Source organism: Falco rusticolus, chromosome 5 (assembly GCF_015220075.1).
Source record: "Falco rusticolus isolate bFalRus1 chromosome 5, bFalRus1.pri, whole genome shotgun sequence".
In the NCBI taxonomy this organism is placed as follows: Eukaryota; Metazoa; Chordata; class Aves; order Falconiformes; family Falconidae; genus Falco; species Falco rusticolus.
Genome location: NC_051191.1, coordinates 91,954,848 through 91,970,069, shown reverse-complemented (window position 1 = coordinate 91,970,069; position 15,222 = coordinate 91,954,848). Strand labels below are relative to the sequence as shown.

Sequence of the window (15,222 nt, the reverse complement as noted above, 5' to 3'; positions counted from 1 at the left end):
ACAAGTACGCTGACCAGGCTTGGTTTTCACAAAACTGGCCCCTTTCCATCTATCCCCACTTTGTTTCTCCCCAGCCCTTTTCCTTGACAAGTTTTGCATAGCACTACTGCCCAGTTCAAATATCTCAGATCCTTAGGTTCCTCTTATTTCCCCTTATTAGTTATAAAGTCCCGGCTGGCCCTCTCCAGAGCTGTGGCTGTAGTTCCTTTGTGGCCCATTGAATAGTGACTGGAGGCATTTGGTCTTTAGCATGGTATCTGTTACCGCTCGTCTCTCAGGTCTGTCTCTCCCTGTTTGTGGCTTCCCCCTTTCTTTATTGTCACCTTCTGTACTGGAAAGGTGCTTGCCTGGATAACCTTAATAAAGGAGGTGTTTTCAGCTTTCACATACCCTTATGTAACATTTGGTGAGAGAGACAGCTCAGGAAGCCCTGATGTTGCCCTAAGTAACTGTTTTGCCTAGATACAGAATTTATCAAATTCCCATACTTCCCTCAGTGCTTTGTTTCTCAAGGTGGTAGCCCAGAGCAGCAACCTGATTTTGCCCTTTCTACCCTGTTAGTTCATCCTTGCTTTTCTTGTATTCTGCCAAAGGCCTAGAACACACAGGGGGAAGGACCTTCGCTCTGCACCACTACTGATGGTCCAGGATCCTCAGCATCCCATCAACCCTTCCTGACTGTGCAGGTGAGCAGCTTTGACTGGTTTTAGGTATAACATTTGGTTAAGCGTAGCTTTTTTGTAGTCTTCTATATTCCCATATCATTTCTAGTCGGAGATTAAGAAAAAAAACCCAACATTAACCCAAGAGGAAAATATGAGATCTTTTCAAGATAATTCTCAGGAATGAAATTACATATATGTAGATGTTAGAATGTGCATTCTTTTAGTGTATCTATTGTATCATAAAATGTTTCAAAACATTAGAAAGCAAATTGGAGGGAAGATGGGAAAGTGAATCATTGAGTTGAAACCTCATGAAGTCAACCTCATGAAGTTCAACAAAGAGAAGCGCAGAGCCCTGCCCCTGGGGAGGGGCGACCCCATGCACCACCACCTGCTGGGGGCAGAGCTGGGAGACAGCCTGGCAGGAAAGGACATGGGGTGCTGGTGGCCACCAGGGTGACCAGGAGCCAGCATGCGAGGCTAATGGCATCCTGGGCTGCCTTAGGAGGCGCGCTGCCTGGGCTGCGGAGGGGTCCTTCCCCTGGGCGCAGCTCTGGCCTGGCTGCACCTGGAGTCCTGTGTCTGGCTCTGCGCTCCCCAGCACAACCGGGGGTGCTGGAGAGAGGCCAGCAACAGGCCACAGAGAGGAGGATGGGGCTGGAGCATCTCTCCTTTGCGGAAAGGCCGAGAGAGCTGGGACTGCTCAGCCAGGAGAAGAAAAAGCTCAAGGGGAGGTTTATCACTGCATACAGACACCTGAAGGGGGGCGCGAGGGGGAGGGCACCAGGCTCTGCTCAGCGGTCCCAGCGAGAGGCCCAGAGGCAGTGGGCACACAGACACACAGGGGCTCCCCCTGCGCACCAGGAAACCCCTTTTCACTGGGAGGATGGCTGAGCACTGTGGGAGGTTGCCCAGAGAGGCAGACAAGTCTCCTCCCTGGAGATACTCAAATGCTGCTTGGACACGGTCCTGGGCCACGTGCTCAAGGTGACACTGCTTGAGCAGGGGAGCTGGACCAGATGACCTCCAGAGGTCTCTTCCAACCTCTACTGTTCTGTGATTCTGTATGAAAAAGGTACTGAGTGTTGGTTATGCCAGTGGATGAAGGTTCATGAAGGTACAAAGACTGTGAGGAAGGCTGTTTATCTGTGGTAAGGTGTTGTGGCCAGGGAATCTGCAATAATGGGTATGCTTTAAGAAAACTTAAAATGTGAGGACGCCATGCAATTTATATAAGGAATGATCTCCCAAGGCCCACTGGGAGGACTTGCCCTCTCAGATGCTGGTGTTTCACAAAGTCGTCCCTGAAACAGGTTGTAGGAATAATTATTCTGAAGTTGCAGGATGCTTCACTTGTCTCTAGTTCTGGTACTTTACTTCCATCCTCTTCTTCCTTAGTCTGTCTGTCATCAGCCCCCATTCTTTCTATGGTCCTGCTGTTGATCCCTTCCAAATTCAGTGAAGAATGATACTGCCCAAGAGAGGAGAGGGAAACCTTATCTCCTGTTAATTTACTGAGCTGTCCTGATGCCAGGGCAGCAGAGAGATATTAAAGCAGGGAAGCGGCTGCTGTGTCCCAGCACAGAGGGAACAGGAGGGGCCAGGGAGTCTCTGGTTACACTGTCCCTCTCTGTCTTTCCCTCACCAGTAACCTTCTCTCTCAGGGTGCTCGGTGGGACTCTAGCTAAAGCCTTATGTCTGTTGCACACCCATGATTTTGCTGTGGAGAGCAGCCGGGAAGACATCGCCCTGAACGGCCCCTACTCCACAGAACGTTGTCTCTGGGGATATGACTGGGGATGCCTCTCCAACAAAAGCCTTCCGATACCAGCAAACTCTGGTGAGTACAATACCTGCAGAAGGACAGAATGTTTTGTACATGATAGCGGTTCCCTTCTCTGTTCAAGGGGCTAAACACTTCCTTTGCCTGCAAAATATCCTTCCCAGTTTGCATTAGGAAGAATCTGTGCAGGTTCTGCCTGAGCACATGCCCAGTAGCATCTTCCTCCAAGACAGAACGAGGCCATATTCTCCTTTCGTCAGTATGGAAACGGGAAGCGTTCCTAATTCCCTTGAGTGAAAAATATACACCACTGTATTCACCAGACAAGGGAATACGTGCTGGAGAGACTGAGGGCTGAGTCTGTAGGGATGCCTGGTCTGCAGAGCTGTGTAGAAATGCAACTGCTGGTTGTAAATAGGTTTCCTTTTTCCAGACAACCACAGATAAAGCACTGAAACCTGTCTCTGCCCTTCGTTACAGCTGCCAGAAGGTGTGATTAGGATTCTGCGGTGCTGGGTGTTACTGGGTGCTGTGAGAGCACAGAGCATGTTGCTCTATGGCGTCTTTTGGGCACATCTGAGAGTGGGGTCTTTGTTTTATAGGTGTTAGGATATAGGCTGTTGCCCCACTTTCTGGTTTAAGTACTTTTAAGACATTACTGCCAACTAGGGAGAACTGCGATCTGTTGCATTTCATGAGTCCTCACACTTCTCTGGACAAGGCGAGGTAGCAGTTTGTACTGTATCTAAAAAGCTACTGCCTTTTGTCACTGAAGTGAGAGTTGGCATCTTGCACTCCAGGTTGCCTAAGGAACAGTGCAAATGGAATCCCAGCCTCTAAAAACGAATGGTGGCATGTTTGTGCCTGAGCACGCAGGGTTTTAAAGGTGGCAGTGTTTGGAGACAAGTAAGACTGTGTTGGGGCTGAGGAAAACATTAAATCTCTTCTTCTTTGAGCTGCTGCAAAGAAAGGTGGAGAGACTTTCTATAGAAGCTAGAACACCGTTTGCTAAGAGGAGTGTATGGTTGCCTTCGGGAACAGAAAGCTGAGGTCTGAGGTCCAACGTTTTCTGCTACTGAGCCCTGCTCTTGTATATGAATGAAGAATTGCACAATGTTTAGTGTGACCATGTAGCCCTTCATGACTGAAGGCTTGATTTCAAATCCAGACTTATGTAATGAACGTAAATTTCGTAGCACTCCACATAGGCACATCACAAGCAAGGCTCTCAGCTCAACAGTGTTTTACTAACGTTGCTGAAGGCTGGTCATTACAGTGGAATGGCTAGATTATGAAATATTTCATCTCTGTTGGCCTGGCTTTCTGTAGTGCAGTACAAAATGTAGCATCCTTAGTGTTGGGATTGAGTAACACCAACACTAGGGCACTGAGACTGGGCCTAGCAGACATACTGGGATTGCAGTGGCCTCGGCACAGTATACAGACATGTAAGGTTTGTGGAGGGAGAGCAGGAGTGTGGTTTTGAGGTCAAAAATTCAGACTGAGTTGGTTTCTGAGCTGATCAGATTGTATGAGGTACTGAACTGTAAGGGAATACTACAGACCTGAACAAATGCAGTGGTAAAAGAAGAGAGCGTGAGACAGCAAAAATAGTGAGTATGCTATATGGGAAAAATGGCTGCATTTCTTCTGTAACAAACTCATGAATCTCTAGAATTTTCAGTTTAGATTCTTTAATTTAGAACTAGACTAGTCAGAGTAGAATAGTGACAGTTTTCTTGCACGCTTGTGAGAAGACACTAGTATTAGACTTCTTGAGTTCAAAGGGCATCATCTATGTAGCTCGAGCTAAGGCAAGTCTGACAAAACATTTGTACATTACTAAATAGCTGTTTAGGAGAGGAAGACAATGTATTGTGGTGTTTAGTCTGGAGAGGAGGAGGCTCAGGGGAGACCTGCTCGCTCTCTACAACTATCTGAAAGGAGCCTGTGGCGGTTGGGGGTTGGTCTCTTCTCCCAAGTGACAAGTGATAGGAGGCGAGGAAATGGCTTCAAGTTGTGCCAGGGGAGGTTTAGATTGGATATTAGGAAAAAATTCTTCACTGAAAGCATTGTCAAGCACTGGAACAAGCTGCCCAGGGAGGTGATTGAGTCCCCATCCCTGGAAGTGTTTAAAAAATACATAGGTGTGGCACTTAGGGACCTGGTTTAGTGGTGGACTTGGCAGTCCTGGGTTAATGATTAGACTCGATGATCTTAAAGGTCTTTTCCAACCCAAATAATTCAATGATTCTATGATCTTCATTTATTAAAAAATTTATCCCAAATATTTACCATTGAGAGCTTTTTTGGCTTCTGGACAGGACAGGATTGTGTAATAAATGGTAGCTGTTTGATCCCTCAATTGTTCGCATCGGTAAATGCTTACTTCTTTAATCAAATTCAAGTCACTCACATCCCTTTATAATGAGCTTTATGATAAGGAGGCAACTATGCTACAACCTATTTTGTTAAAGGGGTGGCTATAAATTTAGAAATTCTGCAAGAATTACCATATATACTTGAGTTCTTAGGGATCACAGACAGAGTGGCAGCTAGTTGCTGAGAGCATCTAGTTGCTGGATCTAATCCCAGGCATCAGTGCTCAGTAGATGCTGAATCACTAACCTTGATGAAGGATGAATTACTTCTCAAAACAAGAAAAATGTAGAATAGTTACAAGGGTTAGGTAGCTCGTGAACAAGGGACTGTAATTGTGGATGTAGTTGCCTCAAGTGGATCCCAGACACTTTTCGGACTTGAGTGTCAGCAATTTATGCCTTAAAATGCTATCATTAGGAGCATATTCCTATCAAGTATCATCGTTACCACTACGCACTCCATGTAGTCAGTTATGTTATTTCTTGTTTAGTAAGTGAACAGTAGCAGAGAGCACTTTGAAACTAATGCTACATACATCAGTTTTCATACATAGAGCAATCGCTACTCTGGGCATGCTGCTCTGTAGTAGAAGAGAGACAGTAGGTTATCACTTGTCTTCAAAGACTGTAGGAAGGACTTCTGTTTTCCTCTGATTTAGAAAATCTATTGCAGTGGCACAATCCAAAACCAAAGTCACTTAGGAAGCCCTTATCTTGGGATGAGGGGAGATGGTAGACTGGGTAGTTGCTGGTCAGCCTTCAAGGTCACATATCATCTGCATAAGAGTGCTGATGAGTCAGCAGACCATTTCTTGTCCTTCGATCTCTTCTGTGATTAAAGTATCTCTGGTTATTTATATAACATGCCCACCTTATTAAATTTTCCTCCTCCTGGCTCAGCCTTTTGCCGTTTCTTTTTCAGGTGTTTATTGCCTCTCTGTCACTTATGCTTTTAACATTTTCTTGTTATCCTCACACACCCTTTCCTCACTCTTTGTCTTTCTCTGTGTCTCCTCAGTTTGTTTCTCTGCTGTTCCTGCCCTCAGTATATATGAAGCCAAGTGTTAGGTTTCACAGCTGTGTTTTTCTCTGTGCCTTCCTCACATCACTGCCATTGGATTCTGTTCTAAAAATATCCCATATGACCCTTTCCCTGTGCTGTCCCAAGGCAGTGAGGGTATTCTCCACAGCCCCCCCTCCCCTCTTTTTGAAGATGTTGTCAATCATTCAGAAAGTAATGTTAGAAGGCAGGAGAGACCTGGAGAACTGAGGTCATGAGAAAGATCACTTCTGCTGATTTTTGTCGCTAATTCCAGTGCAACATTCACTGTTAATACAGGGCCAAGCTCTACAGGGCAAGCTGTAGGCTGCTGACAATGACAACAGAAAAGAAGAAAAAGAGTTCTTCAGTTTCTTACTGTCTGATTAAAAGTGCAGGCATTTAGAAGCATCACCTACGGCTATCTGAGAACAATTTTTACCTTCTCATATTCAGTCTTTGTGGGGGGAGAGAGTCACCTCTTGGATACTGGCAGTATTTATTGGCTCACAGGCTAGCCTCTGCTGAAACTAATGGAGGAGAAAAGAATAGGTCCATTGCCCATCTTCCGGTAAGTCAGATGGGAGTTTAGTATCTACTGAAGTTAAAGGCTTCCTGTCCACTTACCCACCACACCCACCTTGCCGTCTACTTCCCCTTGCTCTGGCATCTACTGACTCAGTTCTATAGGCATGTTTGAAGATCTGCACTGATTTCTCTCCCTGCTTCCCATTAGTGGGATCACGCAACTAATACCTTGCCTTGTCAGAAATCTGCTGCAGAAATCAGGGACAGGGTCTTGTCCTGGCTGCATGGTACAAATGCCTGGGGAGCTGAAAGGCATTGCCTTCTGATGTACACATAGCAGTACTCCTCTCCTGTAACCATCAGCCAGTCCCCGGGCAAACAGACCTCCTGCTTTTGTGCTGTGGGACTGTGCCTGGACATTTCAGAGCTGAGGGCTGGGCTGGTTTCAGAATCCCACTGGGCAACAGCAAGGTTTTCCAGGCCACCAGGCATGTCAGGAGGAAGGCTGGGGAAAAGAAAAATGAGACCAGGCCTAGTAACAACTAGCTTTTTCTTAAAGTAATGTGGATTTTACTTGAAGATTTTAGTAAGGTGGAAGACGCATGGCATTCATTGATTCTGGATTAGGAGCAGGTTAAAGGGTGTTTTGAATATAGATTTGCTTCTCCGGAGTGCCAGGCCCTAGACACAAATCATGAGGCACTGTTAACAGCTGTCCTGTCTACCCTGTTTGCAAATAATTTGTTTAAGAACTTCTTCCCCAAACAAGAGTTGTGCTATGTCCATCACTGCAAAGGAGAGATGTTCAGAGCTACCCTACCCATTTAAAACTTGGGAATAGGAAATTTTCGTATATTTTGCTGTGGCCATAAGCTCCACCGTGAGACCTGGCAGCTTCTTGAACAAATCATTTCCAGTTTGTATTGCTAGCAGATCTGGTCTTCATAGTTATATTAATAATCAAAGTTTATCTGCCGGTATTTTGTTATTGTCTCTATTGAAGTGAAAACAAGAGAGGCACAGAAACATTTAGATGAGAAGGAGCCTCTGGCAGTGTCCAATTCAAGCCCCTGCTTAGTCATTAATTTCCCTTGTTGCAAGTCATGGCTGTTGCCTCTTGGGCTTTCCCTGGGCCTCTCTGAGAAGAGCCTGGGTCCGACTGGGCTATGCCCTCCCTCCTGGGTAGTGGCAGGCAGCAGACACATCCCCTTCAGCCTCTTCTTCTCCGCGGTGAATAAACCCAGCTCCATCAGCCTCTCCAGTCAGCAACCCAGGCAAGACTTCCTGAGGTGACACCCACAGCTGCTGTTTATTACTGCTTTATGTTTATATTTATTTTTTATTAATTTATTATTAGTAATTCATATATATATATAAATAATGATTTATATTATTAAATGCTTTTCCTATGGAGAAAGTTTGATGTAACAGTAACATGCAACAGAATCAGCACCAAAGATGTTGCTTGCCACTCAGCACTATCTTGCCGGGCTGTCGCCCACATTGTCCTCATACCAAACTGCAGGGGCAGTTGCAGCCTGACAGGTGCAGGTTGCCTGCAGGCACCCTACCCTAGATGGCACCGTCCTGACAGGGTGCTGCAAGGGGCCTTTTCTGTTACTTCCAGAAAAACAGATTTTTCACCCATTTCCAACACTGTTCAGGTACTGGGTTCTGTCGTGAAGGTGTCCAGGATTATATGTTCTCATATATTTCCAAACAATCCGAGGTGTCCAGGTACAAAGTGGAGCTCTCATACACCAGGAACTAGCTGAAGAGTGGTGGTGGTTGATGCCTCTCAGCACTGCAGTGGTCTATTCCTGAGAAAGCTGTCACAACCATAGCACAGTAGCAGTAAGAATATCTGTATACTTAAGTGGGTTTGTCCAGTTACATGTCCCTTACTTATAATGCTATAAAATTGAAGCTTTTCCACAACCTGTACAGACCTCATGTCCAAGCGATAAATGCTAAGGGCTGGCAGCATGCTGATCAATATAACCCTTCCCATTGATCTTGTGCTGTAAGAAGTAAAATAACCTGCTTGTGTGTAAATGGCGTAAGGGGGCATTCCACATTTGTTTGAAACCTGGTCGTGTAGCTGCATGCTATAAGCTTTTTTACATGGACTAAGAAAGTACATCATTGTTTTGACAGCTGATACTGGCATGGTAATTTGGTAGTATAGCAGACTAAATTATTTCAGACAAGTTCAGGGTGGGGCAGAAAGACCATGTACTAGCGTTCCTGATATTTAAAAAAAAGATAGACCTGTTGCTGGTAAAATCATCAACAATGGTAGTAGAGGGGCAACTGGAATACAGAGGTTACTGCCCAAGCTGTGCAGCAGGTGGCATACAAAGTACAGTACATGAGAAATAATGCAGCAATACAGCAATGTAGAGCAATTACAAATTCTCAAGGTAAACCCCCTGCTGTTGTGAACCTCCACAAAATCACAGCAAAGAACCTGGCCACACTGGAGAGAAGCTGGCAGTAAACACTACCTAAAAATAATTTATCTTGTCAACGCTTGCTTTACTGAAGCAGTGGGAAGTTGCTGATGATGTTGCTGCTGCCAGTGTTGATAGAACAGCTTCTACATACCTGCATGATGCAATGATAAATGTTAACACAAAGGGAAGACAGATGTAGGTATTAATGCTGGAGGCTACCTTATCAGAACTGCTTTTAAAGTGTTTTCATTTACTTTTAAGTGACTTAGAACTACTTAGGGAACCAGATTTCATTACTGGTTATTCATGCGAAGGCAATGCTATGCTGTTGTGTTTGATAATGGTACAAGCCTCCACACTGAACACAGGAGCATCAAAAAGATCCTCCACAAGTTGCTGCAACAGAGACTTCAGTGTTTGGACATCACTAAGGATACGCGCAGGGTTAAAGGATTTGCTGACATTGTTAAAACTGAGCCATGTATCTCTACAACAAATTCCAGCCTCCTGGTGAAGTAATTGATGCTTATGTGTCTTTAAAGGAAACAAGTGATTGTTGGCATTGACAGTCATCCATTTCCACAAATACTTATGAAAGGTCATGGATCAAGAATCTTGCCTGTCAGCTGTCGGTATGGGGAGTGGATTCTACAAGTACGTAAGACTACAGAGCATCTTTACCGTATTTATTGCATGGTGCTAATGCAAGTGTGAGTGGCACCTACACCTTTTCAAAGAAAGCCATTACCTGCAGCATTAAAAACTGACAAATTACATGCATTGTGTTCTTTCCTGCTTTGATGATGTGAGGAAACACAGTGTTTAAGTACATTACCTTGTGGACCCTCAAGTTTGTATCAGATTGAAATTAGGCCAGTTAGTCTTGATGGTGCATAGTCTAGTATACACATTCTTTGATTCTGGGTAAACTACTGTAGTGACTATGGATGTCTATAACCTGAGACTCGGAGGAGCTACCCAAAGCTCTGCTGGGACACTGACGAGAACAGAATTTGCCTGAAGATCACTCACAGAAGCCGACAAAATGTTTCACTGTTAAAATGAAATTACTCCCTTTAACAGCTACAGAGAAATACCCATTTTTTGAGTATGTGGTCAGCCTAGGTAGAGGCCACAGTCCTGCAAGGAGACTTCAGAATTAGATGAGGCTTTCTTCAGACAGCTGGCAGAGCCTCCTGTTCACAGTCCCTGGAAGCAGTCTGCTGGATCAACAACACAGCAGGGCACACACAATCCAGGAGGTTTCTGGAGTGCATTGGCAACAAGTTCTTAACATAGATAATCAAGGAGACAGCAAGGGGAGGTGCTAAGGGCCTGATACTTACAAACAAGGAAGGACTGGCTGGGGGTGTGAGGGTCTGGGACAGCCTCAGGGTCTGAGGAGGGCTAAAAACAAGGTCATGGTGTTTGAGTTCAGGAGAGCAGTCTTCGGCTCTCCAGGGCGCTGCTTGGAAGAATCCCATGGGATATGGCCCTGAAGAGAAGAGGGGTCCAAGAAAGCTGGTTGATGTACAGGAATAGTCTCCTGCAGTCTCAGCAGTGACCCATCCTGATAAATAGGAGGTCAAGGAAAGGCAGCAGGAAGCCTGCCTGAATGAGCAAGGAGCTCCTGGCTGAACTCAGACATAAGTGTGTGAGCAGGGTCGTGTGACCTGGGAGGGATACAGGAACGCTGGCCAAGTGTGCAAGGATGAGGTTAAAAGAGCCAAAGCTCACCTGGACTTCAATCTGGTGAGGGACATGAAGGGCAACAAGAATGACTGCTACAGGTGTACGTGCAGCAAAACAAAGGCAATGGAGAAGAGGACTGAGGACTAGAAGAAAACAAATGTCACTCCTATCTTCAGAAGAGGCAAGAAGTCAAGCAGAGTGCAGGCTTGCCCACCTCACCTCGCTCTCTAGAAAGGTGTGGAGCAGCTCATCCTGGGAACCATTTCCAGACACGTGAAGGACAGGAAGGCAATTGGGAGTAGCTAGCATGGATTTATGTAGGGAAAAATCATACTTAAGCAGCCTAACAGCTGTCTGTGATCAGAAGAGAGCTTGGTGAATGAAGGGAGAGCAGTGGATTTTGTTTACCTCTACTTTAGCAAGGCATTTGACACTGTCTCCTACAGCATCTTCATAGCAAGCTGATTAAGGACAGGTTAAAATGGACTTTGAAGTGGATTGAAAACTGGCTGCACTGCAGGGTTCATAAAGTAGTGATCAGTAGCACAAAGGCCAGCTGGAAGCCAGTCATTAGCAGTACACCCCAAGGGTCAATACTGGATCCAATACTGTTTAACTTCTTCATTAATTATCTAGATGATGGAACTGAGTAAACTTCAGCAAAGTTGCAGATAATACAAAACTGGGATGAGTAGTTGATGTACCAGAGGGTTGCACTGCCAATTCAGAGGGACTTTGGCAGGCTGGAGGAACAGAGAAGAACCTCATGAAGTTCAGCAAAGGGGAGTGTAGAGTCCTGCACCTGGGGAGGAATAACTCGATCCACCAGTACATGCAGGGGACTGACTGACTGGGAAGCAGCTTGGCAGAAAAGGGCCTGGGGGTCTTGGTGGACACCAGTTTGAAGGCAAGTTAGCAGTGTGCCCTTGCTGCAAAGAAGGCTGGTGGCATCCTGGGTGGCATTGGGAGGAGTGTTGCCCGTAGGTTGTGGGAAGTGATAAGTCCTGTCCACTTAGCTGTGGCAAGGCCACATCTGGAGTTTTGTGTCCAGTTCTGAGCTCCCCAGTTCAAAAGACATACGGAGCTACTGGAGACAGTTCTGTGAAGGGCCACAAAGGTGGTGAAGGGACTGGAGCATCTCTCAGATGAGGAAAGGCTGAGAGAGCTGGGGCTGTTTGGCCTGGAGAAGAGAAGGTTCAGGGAGGATCTTGTCATCTGATGGGAGGCTGAAGATGATGAAGCCAGGCTCCTCTTAGTGGTGCCCAGTGACAGGGCAAGATGGAACAAGCACAAACTGAAATACAGGAAATTCTGTCTGAATATAAGGAGATAGGGTTTTTTTTGCTGTGATTGAGTGTTGGCACAGGTTGCCTGGAGAGGTTGTAGAATTTGCATCCTTGGAGATATGCAAAAGCTTTCTGGACATATCTCAGGGCAAACTGCTTCAGTTAACACAGCTTGAGCATGGTACTGGACAAGACAGCAGGTGTCCCATCCAAAGCTCAAATACACTGTGATTCTGTAATTAACTAAAGTACTCGGAGGAACAGTAGTGCAAGTTACCTACTGGTTGACAAGATTATTGTCTTCTGTGTATGACACAATGTATTTTTACTTCCTCATCTGTAATGAACTCTCTTATCTACCCTTATTTTTAAAGGACTCACAAAAAAAATGGCATTTACTTCTATTACAGAAAAGCAAATTGAAACTGTTTACCTGCATCTAAATCCCCAAAAGTTGTGGCTTTAATAGAACAAGATGCATACTGTCTGCCCAACAATATTTTTTTTGTTCTGAACCCACCGCCTACCTCCTGAGACATAGCAAAGCAAAACTTGCCAGTTGGCTTTCTCCATATCACTCATGGTTTTGTTAATATCCAGCTCTCGTTGCTCTTCCCAGCCTGGGAGGTTCAAGTCTGTTTAGCTGTTCCTCATACAGAAGCTGTTCCATAATTTTGACAATCCTCTGAAACTCTTCCAGTCTACTATATTATTTTTGAGACTGGGAGAAACAGAAATGCAAATATTACTCAAGATGTAGGTGCACATTGCATTTAATTTGGTCTTACTTTCCTACTTCTTAAGCCATGGTTCTAAAAAAAACACTGAGGTAGTCGTTACCATGACCATTCTATCTAACCCCAAGACCTTGAATAGTAAAAGTCAGCTTAGTGACAGTTGGACGATTCTTGTTTATGCAAAGCTAGAATGTCTGTTCCTCCTCACAGTGATCACTTTATGTTTGTTGCGACTATTTCATCTGTCATTTTATTGCTCAGTCATCTTCAGCCAGCCTTTGGTTTTACTCCTCTGAATGACTTGCCAACAAAATGTGAGCCCTTTTCCAGACAGAGAGGTATTTGATGTTACACTGCTTGGCATCAAGTTTATTGTCAGTGGTAGAGGATAAGGCGCTGAGTGTATGCTGCTTTTAGTTCCAGTTCCATATAGAAACAGGGCACGTCGGAAACCTCATTTCCATGAACTGGAAGTCCATAATGCTCCAGGCCCGTAGGGTGAACAAACGGCAGGTTCACCTGAGCTTTGCAGGAACGGTAAAGGCAAATGGAAGATGGAGCCCATCGCAGCTGTGCAGTGTAGTGGTGACAGAAGAGACAGCTGACGTGTGTAGGAACTTTATTCCATATGTATATGGAAATATTTACATTGGGAAGACTAAGCAGGGGTCAAGTGAAGTCCTGCTCTTACCTAAACATGTGTTCCAACGCTTCATATGAGGATGTACATTGTAGCTGAGATGGTCTGTTGGCCACCGCATGTAACAGCTTCTTAAGAGCTGCTTCCCTGACCTAGGGTGAACTCAATCAGAGCAGGACCCTGAGCAGTTAACAGCATAAAGACACAAATGTTTTCCCATCGTTTACTGGTGTGTGGGGCTGTCCCTCCCCAGGGGCAGGACCCTACACTTCCCTTTGAACTCCATGAGGTCCCTCGGTGCCCAGCTCTCCAGCCTGGCCAGGGCTGGCTGAATGGCAGCGCCGCCTCTGGGGTACCAGCTGCTCCTCCCAGTCCTGTATCATCAACAAACTGGCTGGGGGTGCGCTCTGCCCCTTTGGCCGGGTCAGTGATGGACAAGCTGAACAGGACTGGCCCCAGCACTGACCCTGGGGAACCCTGTGAGCTACAGCCTCCAGCTCAGCCCTGTGCTGCTGATTCCAGCCCTCTGAGCTCTGCCATTCAGCCAGTTCTCAACCCACCTCACCGTCCGCCCATCTAACCCACCCTTCCTGAGCTCACCTATGAGGATATTATGGGAGATAGTGTCAGAAGCCTTGCTAAGGTCAAGGCAGACAACATCCGCCACCCTCCCCTCATCTACCCAGCCAGTCATTCCATCATAGAAGGCTATTAGGTTGGTCAGGTGTGGTTTCCCCTCGGTGAATCCATGTTGTCTGCTCCTGATGAACTTCTTATCTCAAAGCATGTGGAGGAAGACCTCCAGGATGAGCTGTTCCATCACCTTTCCAGGGATGGAGGTGAGGCTGACTGGCCTGCAGTTTCCTGGGTCCCTCTTTCTGCCCTTTTTGAAGACTGGAATGACACTGGCTTTCACAATGCTAAGGGTAGATATATCAGAGCTGGTGCAAGGAAAGGAATGTGACTGTCTTTCTTTATGCTGCTCACAATTTTGAGGCAACTGTAAAGGTTCAGGCCAACACTGAAAAATCTTGAATTACTGTGCGTTCTCTCCTCTTTAACCCACCTCTTACCTACCTACCAAAACCAGTCTGAACTACCCCTACCCCATGACCCCTAAAGACTTCCTTTTCTTTTTAACTGCCCTCATACCAAAAGATAAAAGACCAGACTTGACACTTTGCCTGGAAATGTGGAATAAGGGAGACTAAGAAGTTCAAGGTCTGAGGCATTATTCGCTTTTGAGGAGGCAGGTGCACAGTGTGCCGGGCAGCAGGGCTCAGTGCCAGCCTGACTAGTAGCCCTTCACCACAAGCCCACAGAATGAGAGTCAAGAGTATCTGCAAGAGCAGCCCTTCCCCATAGTACCCTTCATTCAGTTCTGGGCCTAAGCTACCCCATGTCACCCTTACTCTTTACTTTTACTGTTCCATCACTGTGGGAAACTGCTCGAATGCTATGTAGGCTACCCGTAAGCACAGGCATGTTAAAGAAACACCACTCCTGAAGCACGAATCACAACGGTTTAAACCTGTGAAGAAGTACCAACAACTGCCCAATGTTCCCTGCTGGGTCAACCCTTGTGAGCTCTGCCCCGCTCCATCATCTCAGCAGTCTTAGGGAACAGAAACCTTTTCCTTCAAAAGTGCTAGTCCTGGGCAGGAAAGAGAGGGAACTCGTGTATCTTCAGTTGGTAGCAAGAAGTTCACCAAATACAGCTTGCTTATTATTTCTTAATGTGCTGTTTCTTCCCGTCTTGCTCGTTTTATATTCTACTCTGCCACCTAAGTCCTGATACCTTACAGAACCTGATAATCCTTAGAGCAAGTGCATAGTATAATGTTAGTATAATATGTTAAGGAAACACCCTGAAATACTCAAGCACATGATTTCCAAATCCTTCCCCAAGGATTTTAGACTGTTTCAGAATGTCTAGTTGTTTCCGCTTCCGACACAACCCCTTTTTTACAAGTGTAGGGGTCTCTGGCCTTCTCCCCACTTTCCCAGATCAGTGT

General features: G+C 45.8%; 1 protein-coding gene across 1 annotated transcript in view; it reads left to right on the top strand.

Annotated features, from left to right (window-relative positions):
- CLCN1 (chloride voltage-gated channel 1) overlaps nucleotides 1–15,222 on the top strand; it is a 69,388-nt gene that overhangs the window by 2,992 nt on the left and 51,174 nt on the right. Inside the window, exons 3-4 of the mRNA XM_037387806.1 lie at nucleotides 594–686; nucleotides 2,330–2,505. Coding sequence (XP_037243703.1) covers nucleotides 2,455–2,505 — 51 coding nt within the window. The 5' untranslated portion in view covers nucleotides 594–686; nucleotides 2,330–2,454. The remainder of the gene's footprint in view (nucleotides 1–593; nucleotides 687–2,329; nucleotides 2,506–15,222) is intronic.